General features: G+C 42.1%; 2 protein-coding genes across 5 annotated transcripts in view; one reads left to right on the top strand and one right to left on the bottom strand.

Moving 5' to 3' along the window:
• Positions 1–7,644, top strand: part of TERF1 (telomeric repeat binding factor 1) — a 26,864-nt gene extending 19,220 nt beyond the window's left edge. The window contains exons 10-11 of one of the 4 annotated variants that reach the window (XR_014579217.1): positions 1,881–2,079; positions 4,677–5,330. Coding sequence is in view for 2 of the 4 variants with exons in the window: in XM_083822998.1 (XP_083679124.1) it covers positions 1,881–2,033 (153 nt within the window). In the remaining 2 variants the exon portion in view is untranslated. Of the gene's footprint in view, positions 1–1,880 lie in introns of all 4 variants that reach the window. The other 3 variants (XM_083822998.1, XR_014579218.1, XM_083822997.1) reach the window with 3 other exon arrangements.
• On the bottom strand, positions 4,273–14,260 carry SBSPON (somatomedin B and thrombospondin type 1 domain containing). Its single transcript, XM_083822996.1, has 5 exons — positions 13,418–14,260; positions 7,219–7,413; positions 6,592–6,682; positions 5,588–5,764; positions 4,273–4,807 (listed from the first exon to the last, which is right to left on the bottom strand). The coding sequence occupies exons 1-5, from the start codon at positions 14,187–14,189 to the stop codon at positions 4,690–4,692; spliced, it is 1,353 nt and encodes a 450-aa protein (XP_083679122.1). The 5' UTR covers positions 14,190–14,260; the 3' UTR covers positions 4,273–4,689.

The following is a 14,260-nucleotide window of genomic DNA, read 5'->3' as shown; positions in this document are numbered from 1 at the left end:
GTGCTTACTGGTGAGATAATTAGTTGCAAATGCTTCTTCACTAGTGAGACCTGCAAAGGCCTATGATACGTTAGCTATTTTGCTTCTATATGACTGAACATGACTAAATAATTGCAGTGCTTTTGGTCACTTGCATGTATAAATTTGCTGCTATGAAAAAAAACACTGACTTTTTTGCTATCACAGTCCAATTCCAAAATAAGTAAAGCACAGGCACTGGTGAAATGCAAAAGAGAGCTTCTTGGCTATAGTTTTAGCAGTAACGTTCTCATGACATACACAAATACACATGCACATCATGTATTTGTAGAAGTCCAGCAACTAGAATTAGATTTAGATTTTTAGTGTTGAAGGTGCTGGTACTCAATGCCAGCAAGAGCCCAGTGAAAACTGACCGTTTATATCTGTCATGACTTACTGTGGTCCGTGAGACCATCAGGAGCAGCAGGATTCCTCCAGCGCAAGATGCAGAAATGAACACAGATAAGTTAAATGGAACACCTACAGAGCACGATTGTCTGTACTTCTCAGCTCAAGCTCATTAAAATTTTGAGCTAACATTTTTTCTGTAAGTGGAGTCTTTGCATTTCAGATTTTGGGGAATAAATCTGGACAGAACACGTTATCAAACTCCAATTTGAAATAGAAATTGATCCTTACTTTTTAGGTACATTTTTCCTAAACAGTTGCTCCAAATAGGGATTCTGTTCTTTATTTGTATAGATGTGCAGTCAGTTTGTCTGAGGAGGTGTACTTACAGTGCATCGGTATGATTGCTTGTGTATTAAACAAAGAAGGATTTGAAGACATAAAAGATTATATTCTGGCACAATAAGTTGTTCTAAAATAGTTTCTTTAAAGTCGTGAATTGCTATTCCAGAGTGAAATAATGACTACATATGACTATATTAAAAATGCACTGGTTAAAAATATTGTAAGATATACAGGATCTTTAATTTTTTGTTACCTATGTACGTTTTCCTACAAAGCTGCAATATTAAAAAAAAAAAAGGTGTTTTTTCAATCAAGTATTAGACTCCAGCTTTCTTTTTTTCTGTGTGTACTTATAAAATTGTATTGAGATGCTTGTATTGAGAAACAGCTAAGGAAGAACTAATACACTGGAGAACTTAAACGTAAGGAAGTGCTTGCAGATGTATAACTGCAGGTAATTTTCTCTCCTTTTATGAGAGAAATGGCATCCCTTAGAGAATAAAAATGCTGTGAGTCATGACAGTGAGACTTAAGTAGTAGGCTCCATAAATGAGCAAAAATAAGTATATAGGTATAGATACCCTATTGTCTGAGAGCATGGCTGATCTCACTTGCAAATCTGTGTGTATGATTTTGCTTCTATCAGCATTTTAACTGTTGGGATTTGTTTTTTCTCAGCACACTACAATTCCATTGTTGTTGGTGAATGGTGTCAAGATTCATAGTTCCCAAGTTAATGTGTCACAAAATGGTTCCTCTTTTGTGACACATGCTAGGATCAATCAAAGTCTGTCTTGGCTCAGTTAGCTTATAAAGTAAAATTTTGGAAAGCATGTTTGGGTTGAAGCCAGACTTTGCATGCTGCCTTTCTGGTTTTCGGGTTTTTTTCCTCATGTAACTTGTGAAATTTGAAGCATGAGTTTTAGTTCTAAGTGATGCCTGCTACTGCGTTTTAACACTTGAGTCATAACCTTTCTTGTTCTATTTAGTGTCAAGTTATGGAGCTCAAAAAATGAAAATGAGCCTACTGACAGTTAAAACATCGGTGTTGTGTAGTAACTGGACAGCTATATAAATACTTGCTTTTATATTTGCTACAAGCTTTGTTCTTACATGAATATCTTTCGCTGTTCAAATATCCTATATTTTCTCTGTTCTTGCCCTAGCCATGGACTCTTGAAGAAGACAAGAAATTGAAATCAGGAGTAAGGGAGTTTGGAGTGGGCAATTGGGCTAAAATTCTGGTCCACGGTGACTTCAACAACCGAACTAGCGTCATGTTAAAAGACCGGTGGAGAACACTGTCCAAGATCAAATAATACTCGTTTGGGTAACAGGAATCAACTCTTCTTGAGTTTTCCCTACGTAAGGATCTAGTTCAGCTTTTCAGAATAACTTATTTTAGTCTCAAAGTCTCCAGCAATGTTGCTGCCCTAAAACATGAAACAGATGTAATGATGACTTAAATATAAAGCCTGGTCTTCTATCTACATGCGAGAGGTGGATTAATTTCTGAAATGTGAAATGCTTACAGTGATTATGAAAGGTTAATTATGTACATAGGGGTCTTAAGTAACTGGCAACGTATTAGCTTGATAGAGGCTTTTAATAAAGAGTCAAGTGTTCTGTAGTTTTTAAAGGGTTGTATCTGTAATCAGATGGAGCTCTTTATCATTTTAGTTTCTACTATAGTCATTCCAATCTGATTTCACCTCACTTTGAAATTTTGGTCAGACTTGTCATCTCTGTCAGTAAGTCATACCAAAAAATACGTATGTATTGTTATTGCTAATTTTTCTGGTTAAAAATATAGTACCCCATGTAAGTTCATAAATATTAAAGGTACTCTGTATGAATCAGAGGGAAAACACACTGGGGTATTTTTTTTTTTTTTTAAGAATTAAGCTTAAGTTCTAGGAGGAAGATTATTTTGAAATCATTTATGTTGGCATAATAGCAGTTACTATCTTGCAGAAGAGAATGGAAAAGATAGGGAAGTAACAGCACGATACTAGCTCTTAACTTCTCTTGACTGTCTTGTGCTACCTACCCTGTCTTGAGAAGTGGCATTTTTCTGGACCAGCAGAAAAGGGGAAGCTCCTTTCCTGCAAAGCCAAAGCGGGACTCTGTTCTGGCACTGATAGCACAGCCCATGAAACAGGTTTCATCTACACTCTCTGCAGTGCTAGCAAGCACAGATACCTTCTGATGGGTAGCTGCCTGCATCAGGGTGTCAGTTGGTTACTGTAATTGTCCTGCTCATAAGAGACTGTAAGAGATGGGTGGTGGTGCTACGCTGCCTCTTTTGCTTCGGATTGTATGGAAAAGAATTCCAGGAACTCAGAAAACACACAAACACACACTTTCCACTGTCATACTAGTGTGAATCTATAACTTACATATCACAGCATTCTTTTAAAACTGGAATCTCTTAAATTCAGGTGTTCTCTGGGATGTTGTCCTTGGAGAAGTTTCTTATTTTTATTTTACAAGAACCTTTCAAGGAAAAGCATCCATCTAAACTGGTCATAATGAAATAAAATTCTCAGAGGTATTCTTCCTGGTTACAAAAGAAGAAATATATTCTTCAGGGCAGAAATGTTCATGAAGTATTCAGATCATCTCTGCACTTTCTGTCTTGGAGGCCTGTTTGCATTAAGATTAAATGGTTAAGAATAATTAGAAAGGTTTGTGTCCTACTCTTGAATGTGGACAGGACCTCAGACAGATCACCTTCCTAATTCTTGCCAACAGATGCTCAGGTTTCTCTTTGCAGCTGTGGCACGCAATTGCCTTTAGGTTCCACAGAGATACTGCGTGCCTTAACAGTAAATTTCTCAACCTTAAGGCATCGTTTCTTTTTAGGACACACGGTGAATTTCAGAAGCTTGATAAAATACAGATTATGCACCTCAGCAAGGAATGCTAGAGCAGCTGTAAGCCAACAATTCAAAACAAAAACAAACATAGCAGGTGTGTGACAAGTGAGACCTGCAGTATGCAGTCTCTTCAATGGCTCTAACAATAATTCAACACAAATAATAGGTATCAAAACAAGGATTTGAGCTATGTGCATAGCATCGTTGCCTATGTTCTAATATTGTAGGTTTCTGTGTTAATCATTGTACATGAGCAAGATTAACTACTAATAAGTGATTTTTTGGCTTTTAGCCAAGGCTTTAGTCATGACTGCTTATTCCTTGATGCAAGATTAATTTTTTTTTTTTTAGTTGCAGCAAGCTAATTACTGTAGCAAAATCCTAGTCAAGGCAGCTTAAATAAATTACCATTCATTAAGGAAATGGGTCTTTTCAAGACTGTTTGTTTCTTTGCAGAAGTCTTGTTTACACTTGTCTGCCATAAAATTCACTTTGTATATTAGTGATATGAAGTTCTTAGCGAGGCTACTTCCTTAATGACACTGACTACTCTCACATTTTTATGAGGGTGGCTGAACATGGAAACTGCAATGTAGACAAAAAATACTTACCCACTTGTAGTATAAACAGCTGTCTAGATGATATTGGGAAGGAACAAAGGATCTAAACTGAAGTCTGGTTTTAGCTCTCAAACTTTCATTTTTATTCACCCTTACAATTTAATGATGATAGTAACCATTCCCAGAGTTGAGAACATTTGGCTGGCTCACTACTGAGTAGGATCAGTGCCCATGAACAGAACTATAGCCTGTAAAGAACGAGAGCCTTAGAAAAAGAAGCTACTATGGTTAGAAACATTAGCTCTTTAATTACAAACAGAAACATAGGAACTTGCTTATAGCATTCTAGTACAAAGATCAGTCTTAGCATTTTGTATTCAGGCAAAGAGATTTGCCCAAAATACTTCTTCCAAAAGTTTGACTCCTTTAAAGTTCATTTAGGCTCCACAAAGTACAGCAGAAAGATGCAGGTTTCCTGGCATTGGTGTTAATTTTCTTATTTTTTGTTGTTGCTGTTTTAAAGGTCTTCTAAACTTTTACGTAAAAATAAAGCTATGCACAAGGGGACATGAACACTGTTCCAGTTGCCGAATCTTCTTCCAGGTTCCTTGGCACCGAGAGTTGCCAACTGCTTCCCAGCGTAAGATTTTACCTCTGAAATGTGATGTGAGAAATTAAAAATTAATGTGTTTACAAACACAAAAAAAATGTATATTTCATGTTAGTAGGTTGTGTTCTATAATGTAATTTGAGAGAAGATTAGATTTGCTTAACAATGTAATACTTTAATTAGCTCGTCTTAGTCTTAAAATGCTTTTGTTTATTATACTTGCAGGCATTCTAGAGCAAGCGCTATGTTCCTACATAGAGTATACCGGATAATGGGTTGAGGAAACGGTCGCATAGGTATTACATAGCATGCATCTTAATAAGTGTATAGATATATGGAGATATGTATTAAATACATAGACTAAGTAAAAATGTTACAAATATTAAATGTCTTCTTTCAATACTAGCGTTCTAGAAACAAGATGTATAGTTCAAACCTGAAATCAGATTTGTATTATGGCAGAAAGCAGACTTTTTAAGTACCAGTGTCCATAGCTGTAAAAAGACTTCTTGCACTACAGAAGTTTCATTGTCCCTTTACAATAGTAAATAAAGCATTCACACTGAACTTTATATTGCAGTTATTTACCAATTTTATCTGGATGTAGTACTAGTGGTTAAAACATTAGTATTTAAAAATTTTGTGAAGTTTTACACAGCAATTTTTGTGAAAACTGGAATCTTCTGTGCTCTGCAAGTGATATGAGCTGTTTCAATTTTTTAGGTATAACAAACACAGCTTTTAATGAGATCTTAAGATATCTCAAGTTCTGTACTGGGTTTTGGTACAGAAGAGACAGGAAAAAAATAAAAGGTTCTCTTTACCCATCTGCATTATGGCCATCTCCAGAACAACGATGAGTGTCAGTGTTCATAGCTGGAGGCTGGCAAGCTACGCATACAGTATGACCTTCTCGCAGGTACTGCATCCATCGAGCATACGGCCGATTCTCCAAAGCACAGTAGTGTGAAAGTGATTCAGTTTTAAATTCCACGCAGTAACTGCTCAGAAAGAAAGGGATTAAATTAGCTGTGATAGCTAAAGCACAAGCTAGATAGAAACTTTAAATGTACTTATGTATCATACAGGTGGTAGTTGTGAAGTGCAGGTTAGACATCCTCATTGCTAAAAAAGTCTGTTTCTGACCCTAACCTAAGTAATGGAATCTTTAAAACATTAAGTAAATTGTTTCTCACATTCCATGCCACAGTCCAGTGCTTTATGTATTATCTCACTTTCTGGTTGTGTTCTGTATTCTTAAATTATGTTGAAAAACAGATTTCAATAACCCGTGTTTTTTTCTCCTATGAATGCTAAAAGAGAAAATGGGAGAGAAGTTTTAAGAATACCTATAAGCTTTATTGTTCTGGGGAGAGCAGCATGGGGCAAAGCATTATGAGCATTACAGAACCAGTGATAACCATCTCTACTGGTAACCAAAAGAGATTTTTATTGCTTTTCATGTCAATGTTAAAAACAAGCTATTGAGATCGATTGCATCCAGTCTGTTTTGTTTGTTCAGAGATTTAAGTCTTAATTTCTCAGGCTTACACGTATGGATATAGTGAGTTTGGATTTAGCCTTATTTACCATTTCCTTTCAAAAGCATCCATCCTCAAATTTGCCATGACCCCAATACCTAATTCAGGACAATTAACGAGTAACAAAAAACATCCAGGAAATGCAAATGAACTGCAGGAGAGAAAAACAGTACAAGCTGTAGCTTGTTGAATTATGGCAAATTTAATTATATTTTTCTTTGTAGCCAGCTATTTTTCTTTGTCTATGGAACAAGATGACCCACATGCATATATGATAAATAGATTACCCAGCTTCTTCTTTGTCTGAGGACCAGGCAGAAGATGCTGCTCGTCGTTTTCTTTCTTTACCATATTCAGAGGTAGTTATGAAAGCAGGGACTGAGGAAGAAAACAGTAAGGCAGCAAGACACAGCTGAGTCATATTTCAACTACTGTAACAGTGAGTAAATGAATCAGAGCTTGTGGATGGTGATGCTGTCTGGCTTTATTGAAAAAGTGATAAAGTGTTGGCAACATCAGGCTTCGACCTCCTTCCCTACTGCTAAATTCTCTCCATATTAAGAAGAAATATATCTAGTAATGACTACCATCTAGTCCATGAGGAAACAGGATGGGCTGGAATGCTACAATGACTGTTTCCTGTTTTGTACCAAATTTATGTTCTAACTTTGCACATAGATAAATTCATACTTACTGCGGGGCTTAAGAAACTGAAGGAATGATTGCAGCTTAGTTGTTTACTTAACAGAAATGAATCAAGAATGAGCAGCAAATGACAGTAGAAAATACGGTTTTCAATTTTATTTTTAACCAAATAGCTGCAGATTGTTGTTTTTTTTCTGTACATTTACTTCAGTGAAAACCACGAAGGCTCTGAGGGGGACAGGTGTCCAGATAAAGCAAAGGGAGAATACCGTGTTCGTGTCCGCAGTCCTGTCCCTGGTGAGTCAGGTATTCCAGGCAGCCAGCCTTCTCCTCCAGAGCAGGACAAGGTTCCCCACCGTTTTTAGGTTCCTGTTGTATGTAGCGCCTACGTAGGCGTAGGTTGGGTTTGCACTGCTCTGCACAGCCACTCCAGTGACTCCACTCCCCAACAACGCATGGAAGAGCTGAAAAGCAGTATTGAAACATTACGAGTAAAAAGACTTCTGTTTTATCCTAAGTGCTCTCAAAAGCTTAAGTAATAAGACCGTGCCTGTTTTTTTTTTTCCTTTTTACTTGCAATTTTGATTTTGTTTAGTCTCAAAGCAATGTGGGGCTGTTTGTAGGGTTGCATTTGTGTGTTTGTATAAATACAGTTGTAGATACTTAAATGTACTAAATAAAGCGTTTAAAAGTGTCATCTCAAGGCCTTTTTTGCTCATTCCCAAATACAGAATAGTCCAGTGGATATTTGAATTTTAGTTCTCGTGGATCGCAAACTTTCTCTGAACTTGACCCGAATGTGTTCCAAAACATTATGGGGAAACTGCCATTATTTTGAAAGTGAACTTTGAATCTTAAGAAACTGCAGTTCCCTTGTGCAGAGCATCAAGAGCACAGGTGCCGTACGCTTGTATCCTTGGTCCCTCCTAAATCTGCTTAATGATCAGAGGTATGGACAACTTCTTTCTTTATATGTCAAACTGGCATATATTAGGTGAGCTCACTGAAGCTTTCAAGACGAAAAAGAAAGAAAAATGCTTTCTTTTGTATTCAGTGGTATTTCCCCTGCAACTGTTGAAACCTTTAGCCCACTTACAGATTTTGGCACCTTTTTTGATTAATGAACATTCAAGTTCTTAAGAAAAAGAAATAATAATCATCACACCATGTAGAGAATGAGCCCTTTTTTCATGTTTGTCACTTTTCATTGCCTTTCCAGGAGAGGTATAAATGTCAGACTAAGCATCTGCTAGCTTTGATACTGTCTTGACTCTCAAAAATGCTCAGATCTACCCTGTTACCCACTAGCCAATTCCTTCCTTATTTTATTCTCTGTAGTGCATCTACTAATAATGGCATGCTCTCTGTAGCTCTAATTTACATTAAGCATGATAAGTATTTCTCCAGTCTAGACTTATCCCTTCCCTTGAATTTTCCATTTATATTCTGACAAAATGGGAGCTCTGTCTTAGCCTAGCCAATGCAAGCATGGACAGCATGTCAGCTATCTTCCAGGCAGATACAAATCTTCTCTTGAAGAAAAGGTTTTGCAGCCTGATTCCCAGAAAAGAGGTGATGGACACATTATTCCTGAGTAAGAAGCTATGTAACACTCAAGTCTTCGCTTTATTTGTCCACTGACCTCACAGTACAGAACACCAAGCCCCAGGTTTTGAAAGCTCTGTGGCCTAACAATTTCATTTGTAGTAGGCAAAAAGAAGCTCTTCAAAACCTGGGTGAGGACAATCTCTGGGTGCTTACTAAAGGCACAAATACAATCCCTCCAAGAAGGAACTTCAAGTCTGTGCAGCCTGGGCAGGCAGAGCAGTGAAAGGACAGGTAAGAAAAATGGCTTGCGCAGGGGCATCCATCAAGAATCCTCCGAGGCCAAGCAGCTGTTTCTCTACATGACGAGTTCTTAACCTGCGGCCTCCCGGGACATTCAATCTGAGCAGCAGCCCATTCCCAGTAGCCACTTTTGCTGGAGGCCACCTGGTGTGGGGGTCCAGGCTGAGCAGCTGCGTTCCTCTGGGCCGTGTCTCTACCTGTCCAGGGCCTGCAGACTACGGTACTTGGTGAGCAGGTAAGGTTGTGTCTCCTGCTTACCTCAACCATGGAGTAAAACAAGCCCTCTAAACATAACAGCACTGCGTGCTAGTCCATGCCACTTTCCCTAGTATTAGCTGCCTTTTTGGTAGGTTTCTTTTCAATAAAATTCTAATTATTGGCAATGTAAATTAAATACTGTCACAGATGGTCTTAAAAAAAAAAAAAAACTAAATGTGCCTGTGCTAATACTACAGTTTCTTATTGATGTGGGAATTCCCTAGTTCTTCAAATATTTGTTTTCATTGCACATTGCAAATAGGCTTAAAATTATTCTCTGTGCAGCATGAATCGTATTTTACTGTGCTCTCCCACTCCTTTAAAGGCAGGCTTTCAACATGGTACTTAGGGAATGGTACGAAATATCTGTTATAATCAATGGCTGGGGTATCCAATTGTTTCTGAATTGTTTTGAATCGTACCTCTCATTATCTAGTTAAATGAAGCTTTTGCATTTCCCATGCACGCTGTTTCCCATCAGCTTGCAATTGGAACATATCACATGTTTTGGATTGTATTTTTTTTCTATATTTCCTGATTACAATTTAAATCCTCAGCAAGCTTTACAGCTTAACCGCTAGTTACGTTCTTTTATCAGTGTGGCAGGAAACTGATGGGACCAAGCTAGTCATTCAGAAAAATACTGCATGCCCTCTGGGACTCTGCCAGTACGAGAAGTGGGGAAGAAGGAATAAAATCTGATAACCTCGTTGGTGTTCGTGACTGTTTTCATAAGACACAGTAAGTCCCGGGTTTGCCCTGTCACTAAATCTCTAATTTCCTAGAACTCTACAGACAACATAAAGCAGATGAAACCCCTGCAGAGGCTACCTGGCAGATGTCCATACCACACTATTGCTACTTCCCTCTCACTTTGCACCTGTTCTGACCAAACTGCCCACTTTCTGGGTGGCTCAACAGCAACAGGCATACAAGCAGTCAAGGACACTTTGAACTAAAAGAAAAAAAAAAAAAAAAGTGATAGTAAAAATGCCTTAGACCTCCCCATGGGATACCCAGGACAAGTGCTATATATATTACAGACATAAACTTTTGCCACCTGGCCATAGGGCTAGAAAACAGTCCATGGCCGTACTTTATTTAATTTTACAAGCATTAATGTCAATGTCTCACCACACAGCTTAATTCCACCCAGAGGACTGTCATCTAGCTGGCTTCCTTATCTGTTGACTCTGTTCCACGCTGGCTGTATGAATGCTCTGCAGAAGCAAGAACTTCCATGTAATTTTAATCCCATGGTAGCAGCTTGATACGTTGGTAACATCAGGTCTACATCACATTTTCTACACAGGAAACTCCCAAAGGGATTGAGCAGCTGCATAACAGATATAGGGATGACTTCACATTTTACTGGAAATGAACCAAGCTGACAGTGAACTACTGGTCATCTGCAGCAAAATATGGCAATTTTATGATCATAAAGATTGAGAAGAAGACGTATGAATTGCCTTAGTCATGTGGAATAATAAGAATATTGGGTTGCTAGAATGGAATTCAGCCAGAGGGACGGCGATGTCGCTCATGAACTCAGTACCCAGCAATTATTAAGGGACAGTACATCGTTTTGTGCCTCGTTGGAAAGATGTCAAATTCTCCAGCATGACAGAGAATGACTCCCAGAGCTGACGTAAAAGTAATGGTGCCGTCTCAAACACACACACGCAAAAAGTGTCAGGGCCCCCTACCCTCATCTCTATGGTCTCTGTCTAGGTTTCCATCGGTCCGACTTAAATCCGTCCACTAAAATAACGAGCATTGATTTGGAAGAGAAGAATACATGTCAAAAGAAGCTGAAGGATGGGATTTGTGCTCAGGGACCTACCAAAATGTAGAAGCTTATGAGACACTTGCAATTTCAAAAGTACACAGAAAAATTGCATTGCTTCCCTACGAAATACACCTCGAGTGGTCAGGACTTTTTTTATTTTATTTAAAGCACTGCGAATCATAGATTTTTTTCTGAGTCACACCGTATTTATTTTTTTCCCATCTCCGGAACAAAAAGGATTACAGTATCTTCACTGAATCACTGCACAACATATGCTGTAATGTGTAAAGGTCTGCGGATTTTCTCGGAATAACCATTTCCACTCAAATGACGAGGTCATTCTTTTACCAGGCTTTCTCATTGTACAGTACTTTCTGTTTAAAATGCTCTCAATGCACAAAAATACCCATTCTTTATTGCTAGAGCTATAAGGAAGTTATTTTTAAAGAACTGTAAGGAAATTTACTTAAAAACCCTTGGACACAGGTTCAGCAGCCCACAGACTTCTGCCGAGCCATCTATTTATAAAGTACCAGGCATCCCATGACTTTTAGGAATGACAGAATTTAACCATAGTGTTGGCAGGTTTAGAATACCTAAATACTCACGTAGGTTTCTATTACTTTGGTGCATTGTTTTCGTATGATTCCGAGAACACTTCTTGATCATCTATGTATTTGAAGATGTAGACACTTTCCCCAAATACTTTGTTCTGTACAAGTATTTGCAAAAGGATGTCATGTCATTTCTGCTTGTGCTGAAATCATGAGTGGGGAACAGGATGACAAAAAAAGCTGTAGCACAAGAGCAATCAGTTGCCTTTCTAGACATTCCTGTTTTATTTATTTTTTAACCTCTGCATTTGAAACAGCAAACTATGCCATGAACACCCTTGGTTTCATTCCACACACGGACGTAACACTTAGGAACACATCATGGTGAAACTTCAGAACCCAAAAGGAACAAAAACTACTTTAAAACTGGACACCATCTTTGTCTACGTTGATGAAGAATCCCACTGCACTTTAGAATTTTTGGTTATATGAGGGAGAACTTACTGGCTGTTTGCAATAAAAAGTACCTGATCATGTGCCTTCCTGTGGTCAGTTTTGTGGTTTAGAGATGTATGAGTTAGAGGACCACCTGTCTGGGCTGCCAAAATCCTGTCCTGCTGTGCCACCCCCACACAAAACGTCCTGCTGTCCTTGCTTGCACTAATGCAGGTGCTCACGGGGCTGGGCAGGGAGGGGTTCGAACCAGCCAGACATGGACAAAGCAGAAAACAGCAACAGCTTCCTGCTGGTTTAGCTCCCCAGAGGGGCCAGCCGGCGATTCCAGCTCCGGTGTCAGAGGGACAGACAGCCAGCCTCTCTCACCATGACTGCAGCTCCCTGCCTGGACCCGGAGCACCTGTCACCCCCACAGGGCACAGCAGAAGGACAGTGCAAACACATCGCACATTTCAAGGCCACCACCATTGAGCCCAAGACAACAAATACGGCTTCAGTAACAACAAAGCACCTGTTTGAAGTCATGGAAAGAAAACTGTCTGAACTAGCACTTTTCACCCACAAGTTTGAGCTTCTTTTCGAAGAGCATGGAATTTTTAATCAGATTACAGCTCCATCTTAATGCTAGCACTGCGCATCTTTATTAGCTTTCTCCTGTCACATTTGAATTTCAATTAATATCACTTGGTTTACTGAAAAGACACAGTATGCTATGACTAGGACGAGAAAGCACCTTGTCAGTTCTCCCCCTATTGCTTTTCCTGACCAAGAGATCAGTAAGTAAAAAACTGCCAGTTTTACAAGATGCCACCAGGCACCTTCTCTCTGACGTGGTGCTCTCCTTCCCCTCCTGTTATTCTGGCACACGGATGGCACAGGGGTCGGCGAGGGGACCGTGCTCCCTCTGGGCACCCAGGCTCAGAGCTCTGCCCTGCTGCGTCTTGCAGGGGGACACAGAACTTGGGTCCCACCGCTCCACAGCTCTGCCAGCACGGCGCCGAGCCCGCTAAGACACCCTAATTAGCAGGACTGCGCAGCCCAGGCTGATGACTTTTGGGATGCGGGCTGGCGTGCGCCCAGCCAGCAGGGAAGAGCTGCTGGGCTGCCCGACTCCTCACCCTACACCGGTAAAGCACAGGAAGGGTGGACAAACCGTGTAGGGCTGAGACATCATGGGGTGAGGGGTGTAAACCATACAGGGCTGCTCGGTGCGGGGCTGGAAGCCGACCACCTTGCTACTCACTGTAATAGATGTATATTTGGGATGAGCATGAGCAAAAAGTAAGGAGCGCTGAGTTTTAGAGGGAAAACAACTTCCAACCTGCAAACCCCAGGCACAGCGGACCCCGAAAGCTGTCAGACCCCGCCACAAGCCCTTCTCCTCGCCCCTCTGCCTGCTGCTGGTGCCAGCCCTTAGGTCCACGCCTCATGACGAGACCCCTGACAGCCCAGCCCGCCGCCACACGCCGCCGGCAGCCCTCCAGCCCTCGCAGCCTGCTCCCCGCGGCCACCCCGCAGCCACCTCGGTCCTGCCCCGAGCCTGCTCCTGGGGACGGCACCTACCGGGGCACGCCTGGCCGTGGTCGTGGCAGCAGTCCCCGGCGCGCCGGCAGCCTCCGTCGCAGTAGCAGCTGCCGTAGCCGCCGTCCTCCCTCCAACCGCTGCTGACACAGGCGGCGTCCCGGCCCTCGCAGCACCGCTCCGAGCAGCCCCCCCCGGCCCCGGTCCCGGCCCCGGCCCAGAGCAGGCCCAGCCACAGCGCCCCGCTCAGCGCCGCGCCCCCCATCGCCGCGCCGCCCCGACGGCCGCCACCGGCACCCCCGCCCCGGCTCCCGGCTCCCGGCGGCGCGGGGCGGGTTCGGCGGGCAGGCAGCGGGGGCGGGGGGCGGTGGTACGGCCCTGCCCGGCCCGGCCCGGCCCTGCCCTGCCCTGCCTTGCCCTGCCTGGAGCTTCCCCACCCGGCCCGGCCCTGCCCGGCCCTCCTCTCCTGGCCCTCCGCCCCCGCTGCCTGCCCCGACGGGGAAGGCGCTCGGAGGACCAGGGTTGTCCTCACAGGTGCCACACACGGAGGTGGCCCCCACGGAGATGTCCCCACGCGGGAGCTGCGCGGTGGTGATCCACGCACCGGTGTCCCGTGCTGAGGTAGCCCAGACAGTGGTGCCCTGCACAGCACTAACCCCACACAGTCAGAGAATCGCAGAATGGTTTGGGTTGGAAGGGACCTGAACGACCACCCGGTTCCAGCCCCCTGCCATGGGCAGGGACACCTCCCACCAGACCAGGTTGCCCAAAGCCCCACCCAGCCTGGCCTTGAACACCTCCAGGGATGGGGCATCCACAGCTTCTCTGGGCAACCTGTGCCAGTGCCTCACTACCCTCACAGTAAAGAATTTCTTCCTAATACTT

The sequence above is a fragment of the Anser anser genome (genome assembly GCF_964211835.1).
Source record: "Anser anser genome assembly, chromosome: 2".
In the NCBI taxonomy this organism is placed as follows: Eukaryota; Metazoa; Chordata; class Aves; order Anseriformes; family Anatidae; genus Anser; species Anser anser.
Note: the sequence above shows the minus strand (reverse complement) of the source record. Positions and strands in the feature narration are given on the sequence as shown.